Source organism: Penaeus vannamei, chromosome 38 (assembly GCF_042767895.1).
Source record: "Penaeus vannamei isolate JL-2024 chromosome 38, ASM4276789v1, whole genome shotgun sequence".
Lineage (NCBI taxonomy): Eukaryota > Metazoa > Arthropoda > Malacostraca > Decapoda > Penaeidae > Penaeus > Penaeus vannamei.
In genome coordinates, this window is record NC_091586.1 from 25,156,389 (window position 1) to 25,176,127 (window position 19,739).

The 19,739-nt window shown below is 46.7% G+C and overlaps 1 protein-coding gene across 2 annotated transcripts in view; it reads right to left on the bottom strand.

The window, feature by feature from the left end:
• Positions 1-638: 638 nt before the first annotated feature.
• Positions 639-19,739, bottom strand: part of Uch (Ubiquitin carboxyl-terminal hydrolase) — a 34,839-nt gene continuing 15,738 nt past the window's right edge. For both annotated transcript variants that reach the window (XM_070116273.1, XM_027381034.2), the window contains 6 exons: positions 5,816-5,944; positions 5,129-5,274; positions 4,335-4,476; positions 3,971-4,046; positions 3,703-3,761; positions 639-2,468 (listed from right to left, as the gene is read on the bottom strand). In XM_070116273.1, the coding sequence (XP_069972374.1) occupies positions 2,379-2,468; positions 3,703-3,761; positions 3,971-4,046; positions 4,335-4,476; positions 5,129-5,274; positions 5,816-5,944 (642 nt within the window). In that variant the 3' untranslated portion in view covers positions 639-2,378. The remainder of the gene's footprint in view (positions 2,469-3,702; positions 3,762-3,970; positions 4,047-4,334; positions 4,477-5,128; positions 5,275-5,815; positions 5,945-19,739) is intronic.

The following is a 19,739-nucleotide window of genomic DNA, read 5'->3' on the forward strand; positions in this document are numbered from 1 at the left end:
CCTTACCCTACTCTACAGACTTCTTTACAAAATCCCACTTATTCCTTTGACAAAATAACCCTTATTAAACCGTACCTTCCAGAACTGCAAAACGACTTCTGATGTATACCTCATTTATTCATTATCAAACCCTGCTCTTTACCCTTTTTGTTTTATTGCACCTTTCTATAGCGTTATATGATCTTTGAGATCTAGCACATTAACCCCAACAAAAGGATTAGGGGGGAGGGGGTAATGAACGGCGTTTCTCTGTCACCGAGTGTTGCTCCTTCATCCCATAAAATTGGAATGGGTTGCAGTATTTTTGATATGCGAGATGTTTGGTAGAAATATTTGTAGATTTATCTGGGATATTCATCAGTGCTATCCCGTTTAATTTGTATACACGATTCAATATAGAATCGTGTATATTTTTCCACTTGATTAACGCGTCAACTTTTAAGAACATTAGGGGAATTCTCTACTTAATTATCGGTGCATGGAACCCAGTATTTGACTCACAGGAGGTAAAAAAAATCCGGTTGCTTATCTACCTATATTTATTAACACTTACAACCGAAATCCTGCATATCAGCACCAGACTATATGAAATACAGTCCTTACGGATCTTCAAACAAGGATAAGAAATAAAACATCACTTGGATCTCCAGTTATTTTTAATTCAAGCTTGAAATTACAAGCCGAGCACAACACAGTAATATTGCTGCCATGTGCACACAAATATACTCAAAAGATGCATTTTTTTCTGCTAGTAGTAACTTGCCGTGGATGTGACGTCATGCGGAATTGAGACCAGTTCACAGGAACAGAACAAAGGCACCATCACATGTATGTGCTAATTCTGATAGTTGCGGCGAAGGAAAAACATTTACAGACTTCACACTCTGTACAAGAGAACAATTTAAATAAACACAAGAAAATGGGAGTAATTTCAGGAAAAAACGAATTTTCAACGTGTCATTTGTTGGAATCCAACACAAAAGATTATTTCCATTTAATGGGTCGAGATGCAGATCTGCCGTAAACCGCATTTGGGGGAAAAAAGTCTGGTACACTTAAGTTATTTGCTTGCTCCCATACAACAGTAAACATTTCCTATAATTAGGCAGGAGGAAAAGACTCAAAAATCCATGTAATATTTTTGAAAAATCGGAAAAATATACACCTTTCTTAAAAATCTTTAATAAAACACGTGTGGATGGTGGTAATCTTAATGACACTGGCTTCCCGAATCGTCATAAAAGTTCCCCTCCCAAAAGTGCTATTGCCTGGTGTTTCACTTAAGAACAAACATACATTTATGTATAATTTTCTTTGATCGCTCACAGCTACTGCATATGTATATGAATAACATAACGAGTTTGTCTATTTTTCTTAAACTCATCTTAAGGAATGTTTACATGTTTACACCATTGGCTACTCTTATTTCCAACATAAATGAGCACAAGGTACTTGACTGATATGTTGCTGTGTGTGGTTCAAGAAAAACCTTATTTGAGATGGATATTTTTTTTATGTTTTTTTCTCTTCAAGAAGTGCCAAAGGAGGAAAAAAATATTGACCAAAAATAATCTTGGTCTTTCTTTTGAGGGGGTTAGGATTATGCACGAAATTTTTTAAACAGTGAAAACTCCTGCGATACAGATATATCTTACAGCTAAACACATACAGAAGGAACGCACAGCCAAGCAGCAGTCTGCAACATAAATTCTTATCACAGTGACAGGCACCAAATCTAGCCTCATTTCCAGAGCAAAGGAGGGAGGGTAAAACGCATTGCTCTCTTGAAGCCGTTACCCGTCCGAGCTCATGATTTCCTAAAAAATAGATATGCTACTCTGTGCACTCTCGTATTGTCAAAAAAGATAATCAGTATAAAAAAGAGGTTGAAGTAATTGAATAGATGTGACCATTCTTTATTGGTGTACAAAAAAGTGTTTGTTGACAAAACAAATGACAAAAGAGGGAGAAAATAAATGGTTTTAGTTTGTCCACTACTTCCCCGCCCCCTCCCCACTCGCCAAAATATCTTTCCAGCTTTTCTACTACTTGACTAGCATGTTTAGAACTGACTGCAATAACTGTGGCTCATTGAGATTAGAAGGCTCCCTCTCCCCTCTCCTCCCCGTATCCCTTCGCCCCTTTTCCAAAACTAAAGAAAAAAATAATGGCTGGTGGTGGTACTGTGTATTCGAAGATCATACAAAATCGTGAAAGTGAAAGCCCATCAGGATTCAACAAACAATTATAAATAAAAAACCTTAATAGATTAAATTAACCAAAAAGGTGTTTCTTTCTTCGATCGTCTAGGAGGCAGAAATTTCGGGGAGAGAAAGAGAGAGACCGAAAAAAAAGTTGCGCATCGGCTCCCGTCCCTTCTACTCGGCCGCGGAGGCGAGGGCGACGAGGGCGAAGCGGGCCTCCTCGGGGTCTCGCTCGATGAACTTGCGGCAGGCGCTGGCGGCGTCCTGGGGGGGGAGAGAGGGTGGGGTTAGTGCTGCGGGCTTTGGAATACAATGGAAAGGTTTCTGCGGATGTCGATACCATTCATAAAGTACCCTAGATAATGTATCCTAGTATACCCTTGACATTTTCCATGGCATCAGCAGTAAATGTATCTAAGTAGTTCCCGTTGAACAAGTTTCCTCTAGCCTATTATCATTTTTTACCAGCAACTATAAAAAAGGTCTGGGAGCACCTTCAGTGTAAAGTCCTGTGGTCATTTCCTGAGCAATCATTTCCCCAGCCTGGAAATGCACTACTTAGGTCTTAGTAGACAAGTCGTGCTACTGTGCAGAACATAGTAGCACTGTATTTTGCTACGGAGAACACAGTGGTCAGTGTGTAGACGTCATTAGCTAACACAAACTTTGTTTATCCCTCTTACTAATCTCACGTGACTTCCATGTAGCTTCAGGTAGAGCTGGGAAATCCTAAATCCCTTTTCTGTGGCTAAAATTCTGAATTTGCCAATATCTAGGGCTACCATCCAATCAGGAGAGGTTCTCTTGAGACCCATCTAAGACTCTGGGTTATTTCCCTTTTCATATTTGAGGTTTTCCTTTAGCTCCCTGCTGTGCCCGACCTGGAATTCACTCTCAGAATATTTCCCTGTGATTTCTCTAAAGCCATTTCTGTCAGGAGGAATGTATTCTGTATACTGGGATTCAAATATTGGAGGCTCCCTGGCTTGATGAAGGTTAATGCCAAGAGTAGTTTGTTTGTCTTCCTTCTTATGAACGATTATTGTTCATCCTATAGCCCTACTTCCCAGTTTTGCTAAATCAATCTATCAACTATATCCTTTCAAGCTGAATATTTTTCAAACGTGATCCCGTCATTTATTTACTCTTTTCAAGCTCTTTAAGGCACCTAAAGACAAATATTATACCCCCTTCTCCCTCCCTCCCCTTCCTCCGTCTGCCATTACAACTGATAACTGAACTTGGGTCAAGATACAAGGACTTTAAAGATTAAAACCCAGAGTCGCATGTCCCGCAACATCTGTTGTGATAACACCCTTCAGAAGTTTTGACCATGTTGAACAATTAGGCGTTTTCTCTAATATAGTAGTTAATAAAGTAAAGCTACAAGATAAAGGGGGGGGGGTCAACATTTTAGAATTGAAGCTTATTATCAATATCACCAATACTGTCATAAATTCGCTAACATAAATTACAAAGAGCTCATTGCGCCACACACCTTTAGGAGTGTGTCTGCTGAAGTGGAGCCATGATTAATGGGGAACTTCTTACGGCCATCTGGAAGAGGGTGGAACAGGTTAATTTCCTTTACAGTCCAACAAATATCAGAAAACATTAATTTATCTCCTGTAATCACTTGTAAAAAACAACAAAAAAATATCTAAAAAAGATTAATTAAACAAGAAGTGGGCGCATCACAATACCTTTCAACGTTTGCATGTCAACAGCGAGCAAACCTCTACACAAAAGGGGCGATTTTCACTCACCTAATTCATAGAGGTTACCGTCAACTTCCACAAAGGCGACGAAATGCATGTCTAGCTTGGTGTCGCGGTCGGGAGCCTGTGAAAATTTATAAAATATGAATAAAGAAAGAAAAAATTGTATATTCGGGTACAAAAAAACATAAGTGACGTAATATACATGTGTGGAAGATATAGTACATGAGCATCATTACTCTAATAATTTAAGATAATTGAGAAACCAAAAACATTAAAAGCAGTAGATTTTCTTCTATCATTTTGTCAACACGTCAAGGACATGTCTACCAATCGAAGGAAGAAGAAAAAAAGTGAAAAACGAGAAAAAAGAGAGATGAAGATAGAGATAAAAGATAAAAATCCTCCTCACCTCCGTCTGCCCCTCCTGCGCCGACTCCTCGTGCGCCTTGGAGATGCCCTCGTCGTTCTCGAGCGCCGTGCCCTTCTCGTCGGGGCCCATGTCCTTGGTCTTCTCCAGGAACTCCTTCAGGGGGCCGTCCTCAAGCTCGATCCTGGGGAGAAGGGGGGGGGGGGTGAGTCAGGATCACGATTTTTTTTTTTTGCACGTTTTTATTTACTTATTTCGTTTTACTGTGCTTTTCATTATTCTGTTGCTTGATTTATCATTTAATTATTGATTTTTAAAATCCTATCCCCTATTTTGCTATTTTGGTTCTCTCTTTACTTTACAGTCTCCCTTCTCCTTTTCCTCACACGAGCACTAATAAACAAACTCAAGCCCTCAGCCGAGACCAGAAACAAGACCTCGCAAGCATTTTTTGTAGACTTCCCTAATGTGCAAGGGAGAAATCTTGATTCTATCAATTAAGGAATGACTTGAAGGTTCTTTTGATAAAACTCGGTACAATATAAATTGTGTGTGTCCATGTGCATGTGCGTGTGTGCCCCCCACCCCTAATCAGTGAGTTTTGCAACATAACCACTCAAAAGACAGCCAAAGCGGAAACACTCAAAATCTACGGTATCCAAACGTCATATTTCAGTACCGCGACTTCCCACTTTAACTGCCTGCCTGTCCTCCCTCCCTCTTCCCTCCCTCTTCCCTCCGTTCTCCTCCTCCTCCTCCTCCTCCTCCTCCTCCTCCTCTACCCTCTCTCCCTCGCCCTCCCCCCTGAGCCAGTGCCACGCGCCCGCCACACGTACTTCCCCTGGTTGTTGGCGATGGCGTGGATGAGAGCCACGGTGCCGCATGCGTTCCCGACGCACTGCTTCATGAAATACAGGTTCTCGGAGACCTCCTGGCCGTCGGCGTTGATCTTCTCCTCCTCCTGGGCCTTAAACTCCTCCTCCTGGAAGCATAGGATCAATATTAAGGACTCGAAACGAAAAGGGTCATTATTGAATGAGCATTGTTTTGCTGCGAAGGCCCTTAAAATAAAATGTCATCAAAGGAGGATTTTTTTTTCAGCAAAATATCCTTATAAAGTGAATACGTGTTCTAATGAAAGCTTTTTAATTAAAGTAAATGAGATTTCGCTGAAAATGGATATGAGGCAACTGCACTGTCCAACTTTCTAGAAGCTAAAATTCTGCTAACTTTATTCCGGACTCGTCCAAAGCGGACACCTACGATGCTTTGAAAATTCCTAAAGCAATCAGTGTCTACTGCCTTTAGATCTTCCACAAAACCCACTAAAATCAAGCGCTATTATACCAACACATGATCCAAAAAAGGGGACAACTTCATAAACAAAAATAAAACAATCCTACAAACAATAAACAGTAGAAAAAATCAATGCAACCCTAAAAACAAACAAAAAAGACAATCCTACGAACAGAATTAAAAGAAAAATCCTATCAATAAACGCAACTGGAGTCAGCGGCGCCCACCTTGTCGTTGATGGGGTGCAGGAGGATGAGCGAGAGCACGGGCTGCGGCACCATGGCCAGCAGCTCCTCGTCCAGCCCGTAGACGTCGGTGCACGCCCACGCCCCGGGGACGCCCAGCCCGGTCATGAACTGGGGAGAGAAAAGGGGGGTTAGGATTAGATTGGAAGAGGTGGAACCAATAAAAATACAAAGACGTTCCAAAAATACAAATGTGGCTTAATTCACAAGTGTTTGTGTATGTGTGTATGGAGTGTGCATGTGAGTGTGTGAGTACATGACTCCCCTCACCCACCACATTCGCATTTCTACGTCAAATTGGACTAAGAAATAAACTGGTCAGAATTCGGAATGCTTTCCCACCCCGCCCACAGACACAGGAGATCGATTCCCAAAGGTCAGCGTTCGGACCCCCACTTCCACACCCGCACAGAGCATCGCTAATACCCGTGGAACAGGGGCTTCAAGCACAACAAAACATTATTGACACGCATGCAAACACACACACGCACATGCACACACACACAATATTCAGGATAAAGAAGAGAAGACCAAGCAGAGACGAGAGAGGAGACAATGGCAATCATATATATACACATACACATGTTTATACTCTTTAATGGCATTACTAAAGATCTGAAGTTGCATCCAGGCAGCCAAACACTAAAAATCAAACGAAAACCAAACAAAATTACATACAATAATAATAATAATAATAAAAAGACAAATACCCCTACCCCCACCCAGGCAGCAGCATCGCCAACCGAGCGTAATGCACACAAAAAACAATTAAACCCGTAATTACACTCATCTCCGCCAACAGCTCGACGGTCACGCACAACAGGTCACGTGACCCGCCTCCCGAACGCATGGAATGGCATTGGCTTCGACGTAGATGGCGGAGGCTGAAGGATAGATGCGGATAGACAGGCTTCTCAAGAGGATAATAGACACGGGTGGAGAGGTTTCAACAGGACAGACACGAAGGTGCAGTCAAAGCGGAAATAAACAAAGAAAATGAGGAACTGAGGAAATATGGTTTTAAGTTGTCGTCGAAAGCCTGCAGTGGGTATGTGTTAACAATCGCATTTTTTCAAAACTAAGATAAACATTGGTGGATAAACGTGGGCGCGGGTGTGTGTGGGTGTGTGTGGGTGTGGGTATGTGTGAAAGCCGAGTGCGTGCGTGCGCGTGCGTGTCACTGAAAACATTTTAAAGTCCGAGCTGCTTGCTCAATCAATTCCTCCCGCCAGCACATCAAGCAAATCCGGACGAAACAAGTCTCAAACAAGTACGAACTGCCCACAACCAAGTCGATAAATATGAACATCCATATGAATCGAACAAACTATTTTCGGCTGATGTCCGAAGTAAAATGAACGACGCCAAGAGGGAATTGGAGGGGAACAAGAGAAGGAAGGAAGGAAGCAAGGAGGTGGAGGAATAACGAAGGATGAAGGTGCAACGAAGAGGGGGAGAGAGAAGGAAGGAAAGAAGGAAAAATGGGGGTTGCAGCAAGGAGGAAAGAAGGGAAGGGCAGGAGGCAGAGAAAGAAGGTGTAGCAAGGAAGAAGGGTTAGGAGCAGAGAAGAGGAAGGGAGGGCGAGGAGGAGGAAAGAGGAGAGAGAGAGGGAGGATGAGCAGCAAACTAACAATTCACCAGTCATGTTGGTTCTGCGGCATCACACTCGCACTTACAACACCACATACAACCAAAGCACAAGTGGAATTAGCAACAACACAAGTCCTCGAAGCGGAAGGGCAGGAGAAACGAGGCAAGGGATCACAAAGCAAGAATCGAGACAAAAGGACGGCGGAAATAACCCCCACAAAGGAAGACGAGTCGCCGGGCGCAGAAAACACTTCCGACCAGAATACAACAAACGATAAATACGTAACGAAAGGGACGCGTTTAAAAATGGACGGAGGAACAGACGACGAATTGCCTTCCCCCCTTATATAAAAAAATAAAATAGGCAGTTACTAATAAAAACGCTAAATAAGGCGAATACATACATACATAAACAATTACCTTGCTTCCCGGCCGCCTTAGCAACAAGGCCTCATGAACGAAAGTAATGCAGTGTCAGAAGGATAGGCTAAGTGAAGAATATAATGAATATGAGAGAGAGAGAGAGAGAGAGAGAGAGAGAGAGAGAGAGAGAGAGAGAGAGAGAGAGAGAGAGAAGAGAGAGAGGGAGAAGAGAGAAGAGAGAGAGAGAAAGGAGAGAAGAGAGAGAGAGAAAGGAGAGAAGAGAGAGAGAGAAAGGAGAGAAGAGAGAGAGAGAGAGAAAAAAAAAAACGAAGAGGAAAGAGGAAAGAACACCTTCCGAATAACCAACGAACCCAAGTCACCTCAGAAGCCATCTTTGCCCCCTCGCCACTTCCTGTTATTCGGCGAGTTTGCCTCATAGTTTCAAGGGCGAAAGGGGAAGCAGAAGAGAAGAGCGGAAGATAAAAGGGGAGGAAAGGAGGGAGGGAAGGAGGGAGAGAGGGAGAGAGGGAGGGAGAGAGGGAGGGAGAGAGGGAGAGAGGGAGGGAGCGAGGGAGAGAGGGAGGGAGGGAGGGAGAGAGAGAGGGAGGGAGAGGGAGAGGGAGAGAGAGAGAGAGAGAGAGAGAGAGAGAGAGAGAGAGAGAGAGAGAGAGAGAGAGAGAGAAAAGACTGAAATAGTAAAACGAAAAGCTAAAAAGACAAAAAGACTCCCCCGCCCCCCTTCACCAATCTCTCCAAACAAACCCATTTCCCCACTTAAACTTCCCCACAACCTTCCCATTCCCTAGAAAAGGGAAAACAAACAAACAAACAAAACAAAAACCGAAGGAAGGGCATAGAGCAAGGACAAGAGGAGTGGCGAGGGCCGAGGGAGCGTCCGTACGGGATCGTAAAGGACGCACGCGGCACCTTCCCTCATCCGGGACTCGGCACGGAAGCCTAGCGCCGGGGAGGAAGCGAAGAGAAGAGAAGCAAAGAGAAGAGAAGAGAAGCGAAGAGAAGAGGAAAGGAAGGCCAGAAAACAGAAGAGAAGCGAAGAGAAGAGGAATGGAAGGCCAGAAAACAGAAGAGAAGCGAAGAGAAGAGGAATGGAAGGCCAGTAAAGAGAAGAGAAGAGAAGAGGAATGGAAGGCCAGTAAAGAGAAGAGAAGAGAAGAGGAATGGAAGGCCAGTAAAGAGAAGAGAAGAGAAGCAAAGAGAAGAGGAATGGAAGGCCAGTAAAGAGAAGAGAAGAGAAGCGAAGAGAAGAGAAGCGAAGAGAAGAGGAAGGCCAGAGAAGAGAAGCGAAGAGAAGAGGAAGGCCAGAGAAGAGAAGCGAAGAGAAGAGGAAGACCAGAGAAGAGAAGAGAGTAACACACAGGTGATGTAGTATAACAGGTGAGGAGAGCGTGGGAGAGTAGGGAGGGGGGGGGAGAGAAGGAGAGAGGGATTGGGAGGAGGGAGAGCGGGAGAGGAGGGGTTGGGGGGCAGGGAGAGAAGGAGAGAAAGAGGGAGGGTGAGAGTAAAAAGAAAGACCCCAAAATCCAAGCATCATTACGAAAGCCGATCTTGCCCCCCCACCCCCACCCACTCCCTCTCGAAGCAACATCCCCCCTAAAGAGCAGCAGAAATAACACCTTACAGCCTCCTAGAGCGAGCAAAGGGAGGGAGGGAGGGAGGGGGAGGGAGAATTGGGTTTTGGGAGGGGGAGGGAGAATTGGGTTTTGGGAGGGGGAGGGAGAAGGGGTTTTTGGGAGGGGGAAGGAGAAGGGGGTTTTGGGAGGGAGGAAGGGGGGAGAGGGTGTGGAAGGAGGGAGGGGGTGTGGAGGGAGGAAGGGGGAGAGGGTGTGGAAGGAGGGAGGGGGTGTGGAGGGAGGAAGGGGGAGAGGGTGTGGAGGGAGGGAGGGGGTGTGGAGGGAGAGGGAAAGGGGTTTGGAAGGAGGGAGGGAGGTACAGGGAAAGGGGTTTGGAGGATAAGGGGGATGGAAGGAGGGGCAAATTCCCAAACGGGGAAAATATAGAAAATGGCAAAGGAAAAAAAAAGGATAGGATAAGAAAGCCCCTAAGGCCACGAATCCCGAGGCAAGAGAGGCGGAGGGGCGAAGGGACGTGGCAACGGCGCCGTGACTCATCGCCCAGCGCCGCTCCCGCCGCCGCCGCCGCCGCCCACCCCGCCAGACGGACACGGACCCCCCCTCGCCCCTCTCCTCCCCCACCCCTTCCCCGGACACCACACCTCTGCGCATTTCTGCTGAGGAGGGGGAGGGGGGAGAAGGGAGGGAGGGTCAGGGAGGAAAGGGAGCTTCTGGAACGGCTATTCCGGAAGAGCTTCCTACTTCCTTCTTCCTCTTTGTTATTCGTCCATCGTCCTCTCTCTCTCTCTCTCTCTCTCTCTCTCTCTCTCTCTCTCTCTCTCTCTCTCTCTCTCTCTCTCTCTCTCTCTCTCTCTCTCTCTCTCTCTCTCTCTCTCTCTCTCTTACTTCCTCAACCTTTACCTCGTCTTCATAATCCTCCCTTATATTTCTTCCCTCACCCCCCCTCTCCCTCTCCCTCCTCGAACACCCCCATACAGAGGACATAGAAATACAAAGCTGAACTCTATGACCTATAGAGAGGAGAAGGGGGGAGGGGGAGAGAGAAGGGGGTGAGAAAGAAGAGCGAAGAGGAGGAAAAGAAATAAGGGCGGAAAGGGAGGAAGGAAAGGAAGAGAGGAGGGAACAAGGGAAAGGCGAATATAAAGGAGGGAGGGGAGGAAGGGAGGGAAAGGAATAGGAGGGGGTGAAAGAGGGAAAAGAGAGAGGACGTGGGAGTGAAGGAGAGACCGTCACGCAAGCACGCGCCAAGCTATTTTGGAAGGGAAAGGCCTCCTGCTGACAGGCAAGCAAGCAAGCAAACGAGAGAGCGAGCGGATAGCGAAAGAGAGAGAGAGAGAGAAAGGGAGAGGGAGAGAGGAGAGCGTGCAAGCAGGGGACATGTCAGCTGCTCTCGCGCCTCCGCAACACGTGTTTGCTCAGTTGCTTGCTGGCAGTAGCCCGGCGACCATACACGAGGAGGCGAGGAAGATGGCGACAAAGAAGGGAGGATGCGAGAAGAAGGAAGGGGGGAGCGGAAGGGAGGGGAAGCAGACGAACCTAGAAAAATAAAACAAAAGCAACATACCAATGACACAAACGTCGCAATCACACAGTTCTGCATGCGCTTGCCACACCCCTTCCCCCTCCCTCCTCCCCTCCCCCTCCCTCCCCCTTCAGAGCCGTAGCTTCCAGCCCGGGTTAATGAGGACACCGAGGGGAGCGGAGAGAGTGCCATCCGCAAGGCACCCTAGGGAGGTCAGGTGCCACTGCTCACCAGAGACGCTCCTCGCAAATGCAATGCGGAGGATGTAGGCCTATGGAAGGTCGCAGCTGGTTGTAGGCCTAAGGATCGCGGTTTCAACGACATTCATTTAAAATGAGATATTCCACGATATTCTATTATTATGAAATAAGAACTGATAAACACTAAATTCTGCAGAGAAAATAAATATATAAAGCCAATAACACGTGAACAAACGATACTGAGCAGCCACGGCACAAATGGAACAATAAACCGGAAAATTTGTTCATTTCTCACTGTGCCTGTGCTTCATATTTTTAAAATTTGGAGACGACGAAGAGAAAAAGAATCACAATATGATGAGAGAAACGGCATTATCAGACGGAGCGATAATGCTTCCCTTTCCTTCCCTTTCCCCTCGAGAATTCTTGGAAATTGCACTTGGCTTGGGATTGGAAATGCGCCACGCATTAGAGAGAGAGAGAGAGAGAAAGAGAGAGAGAGAGAGAGAGAGAGAGAGAGAGAGAGAGAGAGAGAGAGAGAGAGAGAGAGAGAGAGAGAGAGAGAGAGAGAGAGAGAGAGAGAGAAGGGGGGGGGGATTATCATCGGAATCGGGATCAGGAATAAAGATGACTTAAAATGACAAGTGTTATATAAACCTTAATAACAGTATACAACAGAAACGGTAAAAACCGTAACTGGCGTTAGGTCTAATAACAATGCTAACAACTATAGCAACGACAGTAGGAGTAACTTACCATGAGTACTTAATCTGTTATGAATCATTAAAGAGCTAATATATTTAAAGAAATGATCATATGCACAAACAATATATATATATATATATATATATATATATATATATATATATATATATATATATATATATATATATATATATATAGGCCTATGCACCAGTATGTGCATGTACGACGAATACCAATTCCTTTCCTTTCCATTCAATCAAACAACACACAACCCGTAGCCACGAAGTCACTCACGCACGCACGCACAATCGACCCCGCCTGCCACACACGCCCCCCCCCCCCCTCCCCCTCCCACTTCCCTACACGCATGACAGCCGAGTGGAATGCATGACACGTGGCGGCATTCCTCCCCACCCACCCCCCCTCTGCCCCTCCTCCTCGGAAATAATATATATAATTCGCCGTTTCCGCAAGCAAAACTTTCCCTCCCTCCCCCCCTTCTCTCTCTCTCCCTCTCTCTCTCTCTCTCTCTCTCTCTCTCTCTCTCTCTCTCTCTCTCTCTCTCTCTCTCTCTCCTTCACCCTCCCCTTGCTATCCTATCCATCTTTCTTCCTCATCCATCTCCTTTCCTTTCCTCTCCTCTCCTCTCATCTCTTGTCCATCCTCTTCTTTCCTCGCCCCTCTCTTTTCCTCTCTCTTCTCCTTTCCTCGCCCCTCTCTTTTCCTCTCTTCTCCTCCCCTACAGTCAACCTGTGCTCCGTAGGATAAAGTTCATGCAGCTGAACGTGGCATGGAGGAAGGGGAAAGCGGGAAGGAGAAGAGGGAAGAGGAGAGGGAAAGGGAAGGAGGAGGGAGGGGGAGGTGTAGGGAAAAGGGAAGGGGAAGAGGGCAGGAGAGAGGTAAAGACAGAGGGGAAGAGGGCAGAGGAAAAGAAAGGAAAGGAGGAGGGCGGAGGATGGTGAGGGGAAAAGGGGAAGGAGGGGAAATAAAAGGAGGGGAAGGGAGGCGGATGACCCGTAGCTAGAAAGGAAAGGAAGGAAGAGAAAAAAATAAAGAAACATTTAAAAAACGACAGTAAATAACAAAATACTAAAAAAAAAAAAAAAAAAAAAATCAATCACAAATAGCACTGGAACAAACGAACCAACTCAAAAATATACATTCCTTCCTGCCTCCCTCCCTCCCTCCCTCTCCCCCCGAAATTTACTATGCAAACCACCACCCTTTCCTACCCCCCCATACACACACCATACCCCCCTCCCCCTCCCCCTCCATTCGCTCACCCGACCAAAGAATCCCAAATACCCCCCCCCCAAAAAAAAAAAAAAAAAAAAAAAAACAAAAAAAAAACGGGGGTCATTGCCGGAACCGACCGACTCGCACGCGCACACGCACGCCGAAAGAGACTCCAGACACGTGACGACGAAGACGAAAGAAAGAAAATGATCTATTATTTATCCATTTTGTTTGATTTATTGTTTTGGAAGTTTTCCGACATTTGCGTTAGAACGGAGTCTAGCTAAGAAGAGGGAGGGAGGGAGGGAGGGAAGGAATGGAGAGAGGGAGGGAAGGAATGGAGAGAGGGAGAGAAGGAATGGAGGGAGAGAGGGAGAGAAGGAATGGAGGGAGGGAGAGAGGGAGAGAAGGAATGGAGGGAGGGAGAGAGGGAGAGAAGGAATGGAGGGAGAGAGGGAGAGAAGGAATGGAGGGAGAGAGGGAGAGAAGGAATGGAGGGAGGGAGGGAGAGAAGGAATGGAGGGAGGGAAGGAAGGAAGGAATGGAGGGAGGGAAGGAAGGAATGGAGGGAGGGAAGGAAGGAATGGAGGGAGGGAAGGAAGGAATGGAGGGAGGGAAGGAAGGAATGGAGGGAGGGAGAGAGGGAGGGAGGGAAGGAATGGAGGGAGGGAGAGAGGGAGGGAAGGAAGGAATGGAGGGAGGGAGAGAGGGAGGGAGGGAAGGAATGGAGGGAGGGAGAGAGGGAGGGAAGGAATGGAGGGAGAGAGGGAAGGAGAGAAGGAATGGAGGGAGAGAGAGAGGGAAAGAAGGGGAGGGAGGGAGAGAGAGAGAGGGAAAGAAGGGGAGGGAGTGAGGGAGAGTGAGTGAAAGAAGGGGAGGGAGGGAGAGAGAGAGGGAAAGAAGGGGAGGGAGGGAGAGAGAGAGGGAAAGAAGGGGAGGGAGGGAGAGAGAGAGGGAAAGAAGGGGAGGGAGGGAGAGAGAGAGGGAAAGAAGGGGAGGGAGGGAGGGAGGGAGGCGAAAATGGAGGGTAAATGAAAGACAAGGAAGTGGAGGATAAAGGAGTGGGAAAGGACAAACAGGAGGATGGGATGGGGAGGGGAGAGTGAGGTCATAAAAGGAAGAAAGGTGTGAAAAGGAATGAAAGGGGGATGTGAAAGAGAGGAAAGAGAAGGAATCTACCGGCGATGAGAAAAGGAGAAAAAAAAAAGAGAGAAGAAAGTAAGAAGAGACAAACAAAGGAGGAAATGAGAAAAGAAATAAAGAAAATACGAAATCAAGAAAAGAGAAAAATGGAAAAGGAAGAGAGGAAGAGGGAGAGCGCGCGAGGATCCAGCACGGGCGCAGGTGGGATCGATGCCTGCCGCCCAAGGAAGATTCTCGAAGGGTGAGTCACCAACCCGCGTCTGGAAGGGAAGGAAGGCGAGAAGGAAGGAAGGAAGGAAAGGAGGAAGGAAGGAAAGGAGGAAGGAAGGAAAGGAGGAAGGAAGGAAAGGAGGAAGGAAGGAAAGGAGGAAGGAAGGAAGGAAGGAAAGGAGGAAGGAAAGGGGGTGAGGAAGGAAAGGGAGGGAGGAAGGGAAGGAAGGGAAAAGAATGAAGGAAGAGAGGGAGGAAGGGAAGGAAGAAAGTGTAAGAAGGGAAGGATGAAGGGGAGCCGGAAGAGAAGGAAGAGACTCAAGAGAGAGTAGAGGAAAAGGAAAGAAAGAACGAAATGGAAGAAAGAATATGAGGAAAAGGAACGAAAGAAAATAGAAGAGATAAGAGAAAGAGAAGGAAAGGAAGAGGAGAGAGAAAATAGAGGAAAAGACACAACCCATAGACAAATAGGAATAAGAGTAAGATGCGAGAAGCAGCAACAACGAGCTCTTCCTTACCCCCTCACCCCTCACCCCTTCCCCTCCACCCCCACACCACCCCTTCTCCTCTCATCCACCCTCACCCCACCTCCCCCTCCCCCTCTCCTCCCTCCAACAATAACCTTTCTAAGAGCTTCATGCAGAAGCCAATCAAGCCCCGATTAGGCTATCAACGTCAGCGATAAGATAATCGTCAACTGATAAGGAAAAGAAAGCGCGCCGTTGCTGTTATCATTGCTAATTATTGCTATCATCATCATCATCATCATCATCATCATCATCCCATATTTCGTACCATTTAGAAGCATCAGCTGTTGTACGAGCTCACCAAAGGAAAATTGATCATCAACGCTAATCTCCTTTATCACAAGCATCAGCAGCAGCAGCAGTGACAAGAGAGGCACTCGTCCCTTATCGAGACAGACAAGCAAGTCCCCTTCTTCTTCCGCTTCCTATAAAGGCGGACTGGAGATGCGGCCGCCTCTTCGGGTGACATCTCCCCCCCATCCTCGTCTCCCCCTACCCCCTCCTTTATTTCATTTCGCTTAGGTCTATATGTGGAAGAGGGAGTGGGAAGGTGATGGGGGATAAAGATAAAAAATACGAGAGTGGGAGTGGAGAGAGAAGAGAAATAAAGAGAAGGCAGGAGATGGGAAAGAGGAGAGCAAAGAGAAGAGAAAAAGAAAAATGCAAAGGGAAAGGAGAGGAGAGAGAGACGAGAAGATAAAGAGAAAGGAGAGAGGAGGAAAAAAAGAACGGGAAAGAGGGAAGAGGAGGGAGGAGAGAGAAGAGAAAACAAAAGAAAAAGACAAAGAGACGGAGTGAAGGAGAGGAGAGGACACACAAGAGAAAGGAAGAAGAGTCCTGCCGGCCAAGGATCTCAACCCCCTCATCATGATCTTCTGGACGATTCTCTCCATTTCCTCCCCCCCTATACCTCCCCGCACGCACTCAAAATACATGGGAACTTCGATGAGACATACAAGAAAAGGAGGAGGAGGAGGAGGAGGAGGAGGAGGAGGAGGAGGAGGAGGAGGAGGAGGAGGAGGGAGGAGGAGGGGATAGGATAATGATTACCACTTTTCTACCGGAAGTGACATCCCGAGGCGTTGGTGCGTGGAGAACCATAAACAGGATGACAGACAGAAGTATTCAGAAAACGTAAAGGAAGGATAGTACGTCAATAACTTGCAGCAGTAAACAAACAACAACAACAGTAATGGATAATATTCATAGTAATAACAACAGCAGCAGTAATGGATAATATTCATAGTAATAACAACAGCAGCAGTAATGGATAATATTCATAGTAATAACAACAGCAGCAGTAATGGATAATATTCATAGTAATAACAACAGCAGCAGTAATGGATAATATTCATAGTAATAACAACCACAGCAATAATCATGATAACCAGTTTTACAGTGGTAGGACTACATAACCACAGCAGCACAAACAACAACAAACACAAAACAAGGAGACGCAAATGCAAAATAGCCTACCTAGGGCAGGGACGGAAAGGGGGGGGGGGAATGTAACGTTGGGGAGAATCTCAAGATAGGGAGAGGCTGGAAGAGAGGGAGGAGGGGAAGGGGAACGGAGGAAACGAAAGGGAGGATAAGAGAAAAGGGAATGAAGGGAGAGACGGAAAGAAAATGAAAGGAAAGGAGCGGAAAGAAAGGAAGATACAGGAAGACGAAAAAATGAAATATCAATAAACAACTGACAAAATGGGAACCACAGAAAACACAGAAAACCTACCAATAAAAAAATAAAAATAAAATGAAAGAAAAAAAAAAGTAATACCCCCTACCCACGCACACGCCCCCCCCGCCCCACTACATCCACAACCAAAAACTGCCCACGCCCACAGACACAGACCCCCCCCCCTCCCCCCCCCGCCGCACCACACCCACGCACACAGGCAGACCAACACCGACACCACCCAAATTCCAGGTAAACTCGCCTCTGTTGGTGAATATTTAACCAACCTACGTTCCATTCATTCCGCCCCCTCCCCCTCCCCCTCTCCTCCCTTTTTCTGTCCTTGAAGCTCTAAGTTCCACTCCCCTCCCCTCCCCTCTCCTTCCTCTATTCAGGTTCCATTCCATTCCTCTCCTCTTCCTTCTATCCTTAACCCATGTTCATTCCCCTCCCCTCTCCCCTTCCCCCTTCCCCACTACTCCTCCCTATACTCTTCACCAACGTTCCAAATCCTCACCCTTCTCCCCTCCCCTAACACCCTACCCTACCCTCCCCTGCATACCACTCCCCTCTCCTCCCACCCCCTTCCATCTCCCTGCCCTGCATACCACTCCCCTCCCCTTCCCACCCCCTTCCGTCCCCTAAAAATTCCCCAGAGGCAAGTGGGTGACACAAGACAAACAATGGTGCCACGACAGGTAATGTGCCACAATGACCCGAGAGAAATAGAAGCGCGACTGGCACCTGGCATCGGGGTCAAGGCTGGAACGAGCTCGGAAAGATGGGACTGAAGTAGGCCTACCTTGCTTCAGTGTTTCCTCTAAGGGGAATTTCGATACGTACATTACCGCTGTAGTTATCAGCATAACTTCATTGTAATCATCAACAATCAAATAATAATAATAATAATAATAATAATAATAATAATCAGATAATAAAGAAGGAAAAGAGGCAGACCAGATGAGAATCTAATCCAACTCTCGCCCTTCCATTGCGGAATCGCTTCTCAATGTGCGAAGATGGCAACGATAATAAGCGATAACGAAAATAAGCGATAATTTCAACGATTGCCAAGAGGATAGCGAATACCACCGCCGCCATAACCATCACTATAGACTAAGCCACCAGCGGTCTATTGTGTCACCGACTGGTTCTTCCAGCTCATTCATGTTATCCGCACGATCAATATCAAACTACTGCACTACTCCTGTTGCTGCTGCCACAAAAATAAATATATAATAATAATAAATAATAATAATAATAACAATAATAAATAAAGCACAATTAAATCCAACCCACCAACTCCACCCTTCCGTACGCCCTCACCCCCACCCACCGCCCACCTCCACTCAAACCATCCCCCGCCCGCGCGCCCGCCCACCCACCCACCCACCCATCAATCCCCCCCCACACGGAAGCAACTTCACATAGCTGACTGGCTGGGGGCTGCAGCGATGGACGCGAGCAGAAAAAAAAGGTTAGAGAGAGGATTCAGAATGCTTTCGAACTGATCAATAAGTGTCTCGGGAAGGGGGAAGGGGGAAAGGGGGGAAGGGGGAAAGGGGAGAAGGCAGGGGGGAGGGGGGGAGCGGAAGGGTTAAGGAGGGGAGGGGATGTGTAGGAAGAGGGCGGTGAGGGGAGGGGTTAAGGCGTGGGGAGGGGTTAAGGCGTGGGGAGGGGTTAAGGCGTGGGGAGGGGTTAAGGCGTGGGGAGGGGAGGTGTAAGAAGAGGAGGGGGAGTGGAGGGGGAAAGGGTTAGGAGAGAAAAGGTAAGGATGTTGAGAGGAGAGGATTTGAAAAGAGGGTTGGGTTTGAGGTAACAGAGCGAAAGCATGTGGGAAGGGGGATGAAGGAGGGGACAGAGGAAAGGGGCAGGTGCAAAGAAGGAAAAAAAAAGGAAAAAAGAAAATAAAAGAAAAAGAAAAAGAAGGGAAAGGAAATAAGGAAGGAGAGAAAGTAAGTAAAGGTAAATGGCAAAGGGTGAGCAGAAAGAAAATGAGGAGTAGAAGGAAGGAGAATCAGGAGAAGGAAAAGGAGTAGAAGAAAGGAGAAGGAAGCAGGAAGGAATAGGAGGGGGGGGGGAAGGGTCCACCCCCCTGAACGGCGCCACTACACCTGGCGGACTTTCATCCAATACTATGCTATCGACTAATTACCTCCGCCCATTCATATTACCCGCACGATCAATACCATCCCTGTTCCTACAATTACCATGATCAGTGATTTATTACCATTGTTACCGCAACCATTTTCCATGGTGGTGTTAAACTGTTCGTGGTTGCAGCTGTGTCTGCCCCCCTCCCTCGCCCCCCGTTACACTATACATATCTAGAAACTGGCGGTAAAACGTTCTCGATACTGTTCTATCTGGAATGATTACGTAATAAATGTGTGAACCTGATATTACTCGTTTCCGACCTGTCCAGCTGGATTAAAAAAAAATAAAAAAAGTATGATTTTAGACGCTTGTCTTCTTTCTTTCTTTCTTTATCATCAACTTTATCAGCTCTCTCTCTCTCTCCACCTACTACTTCTACCTCTCCCCTACTTCTACCATTTTAAAAATTCCTTCCACGAACCTCTAAATTGGGGATAGGGAAGAACAGAGGGGGGGGGAGGGGTACGCTCCCCTCACTGCGTATCAGCTGATCCATAATTCAAAGTTTAAGATGGGGGGAGAGGGGGGGGCTATGGGGGATATTGGTCACACCAACAACACATGGGAAACTAATACTTTTCCGCCTTTTCCCACTTTCAGCAATCATTTGTTACGTGTGTACTGCGTTTTAACTATCCTTATGATTATTTACATATATTTGTAAAATAATATAAATACACTGCTGAAGAGAGAGAGAGAGAGTGAGAGAGAGAGAGAGAGAGAGAGAGAGAGAGAGAGAGAGAGAGAGAGAGAGAGAGAGAGAGAGAGAGAGAGAGAGAGAGAGAGAGAGAGAGAGAGAGAGAGAGAAAGAGAAAGAGAGAAAGAGAGAGAAACAAAGAAAGAAAGAGAAAAGAATGAGCAGTATTTGTTCAACTGGCCACAACACACCAGCGCCTCCACATGGCAACATACGCCCCAGCCATCGCATTATCATCATCATTACCTGCAGTCACACCTGGGATCGATAGCGCCACAGCCACTAA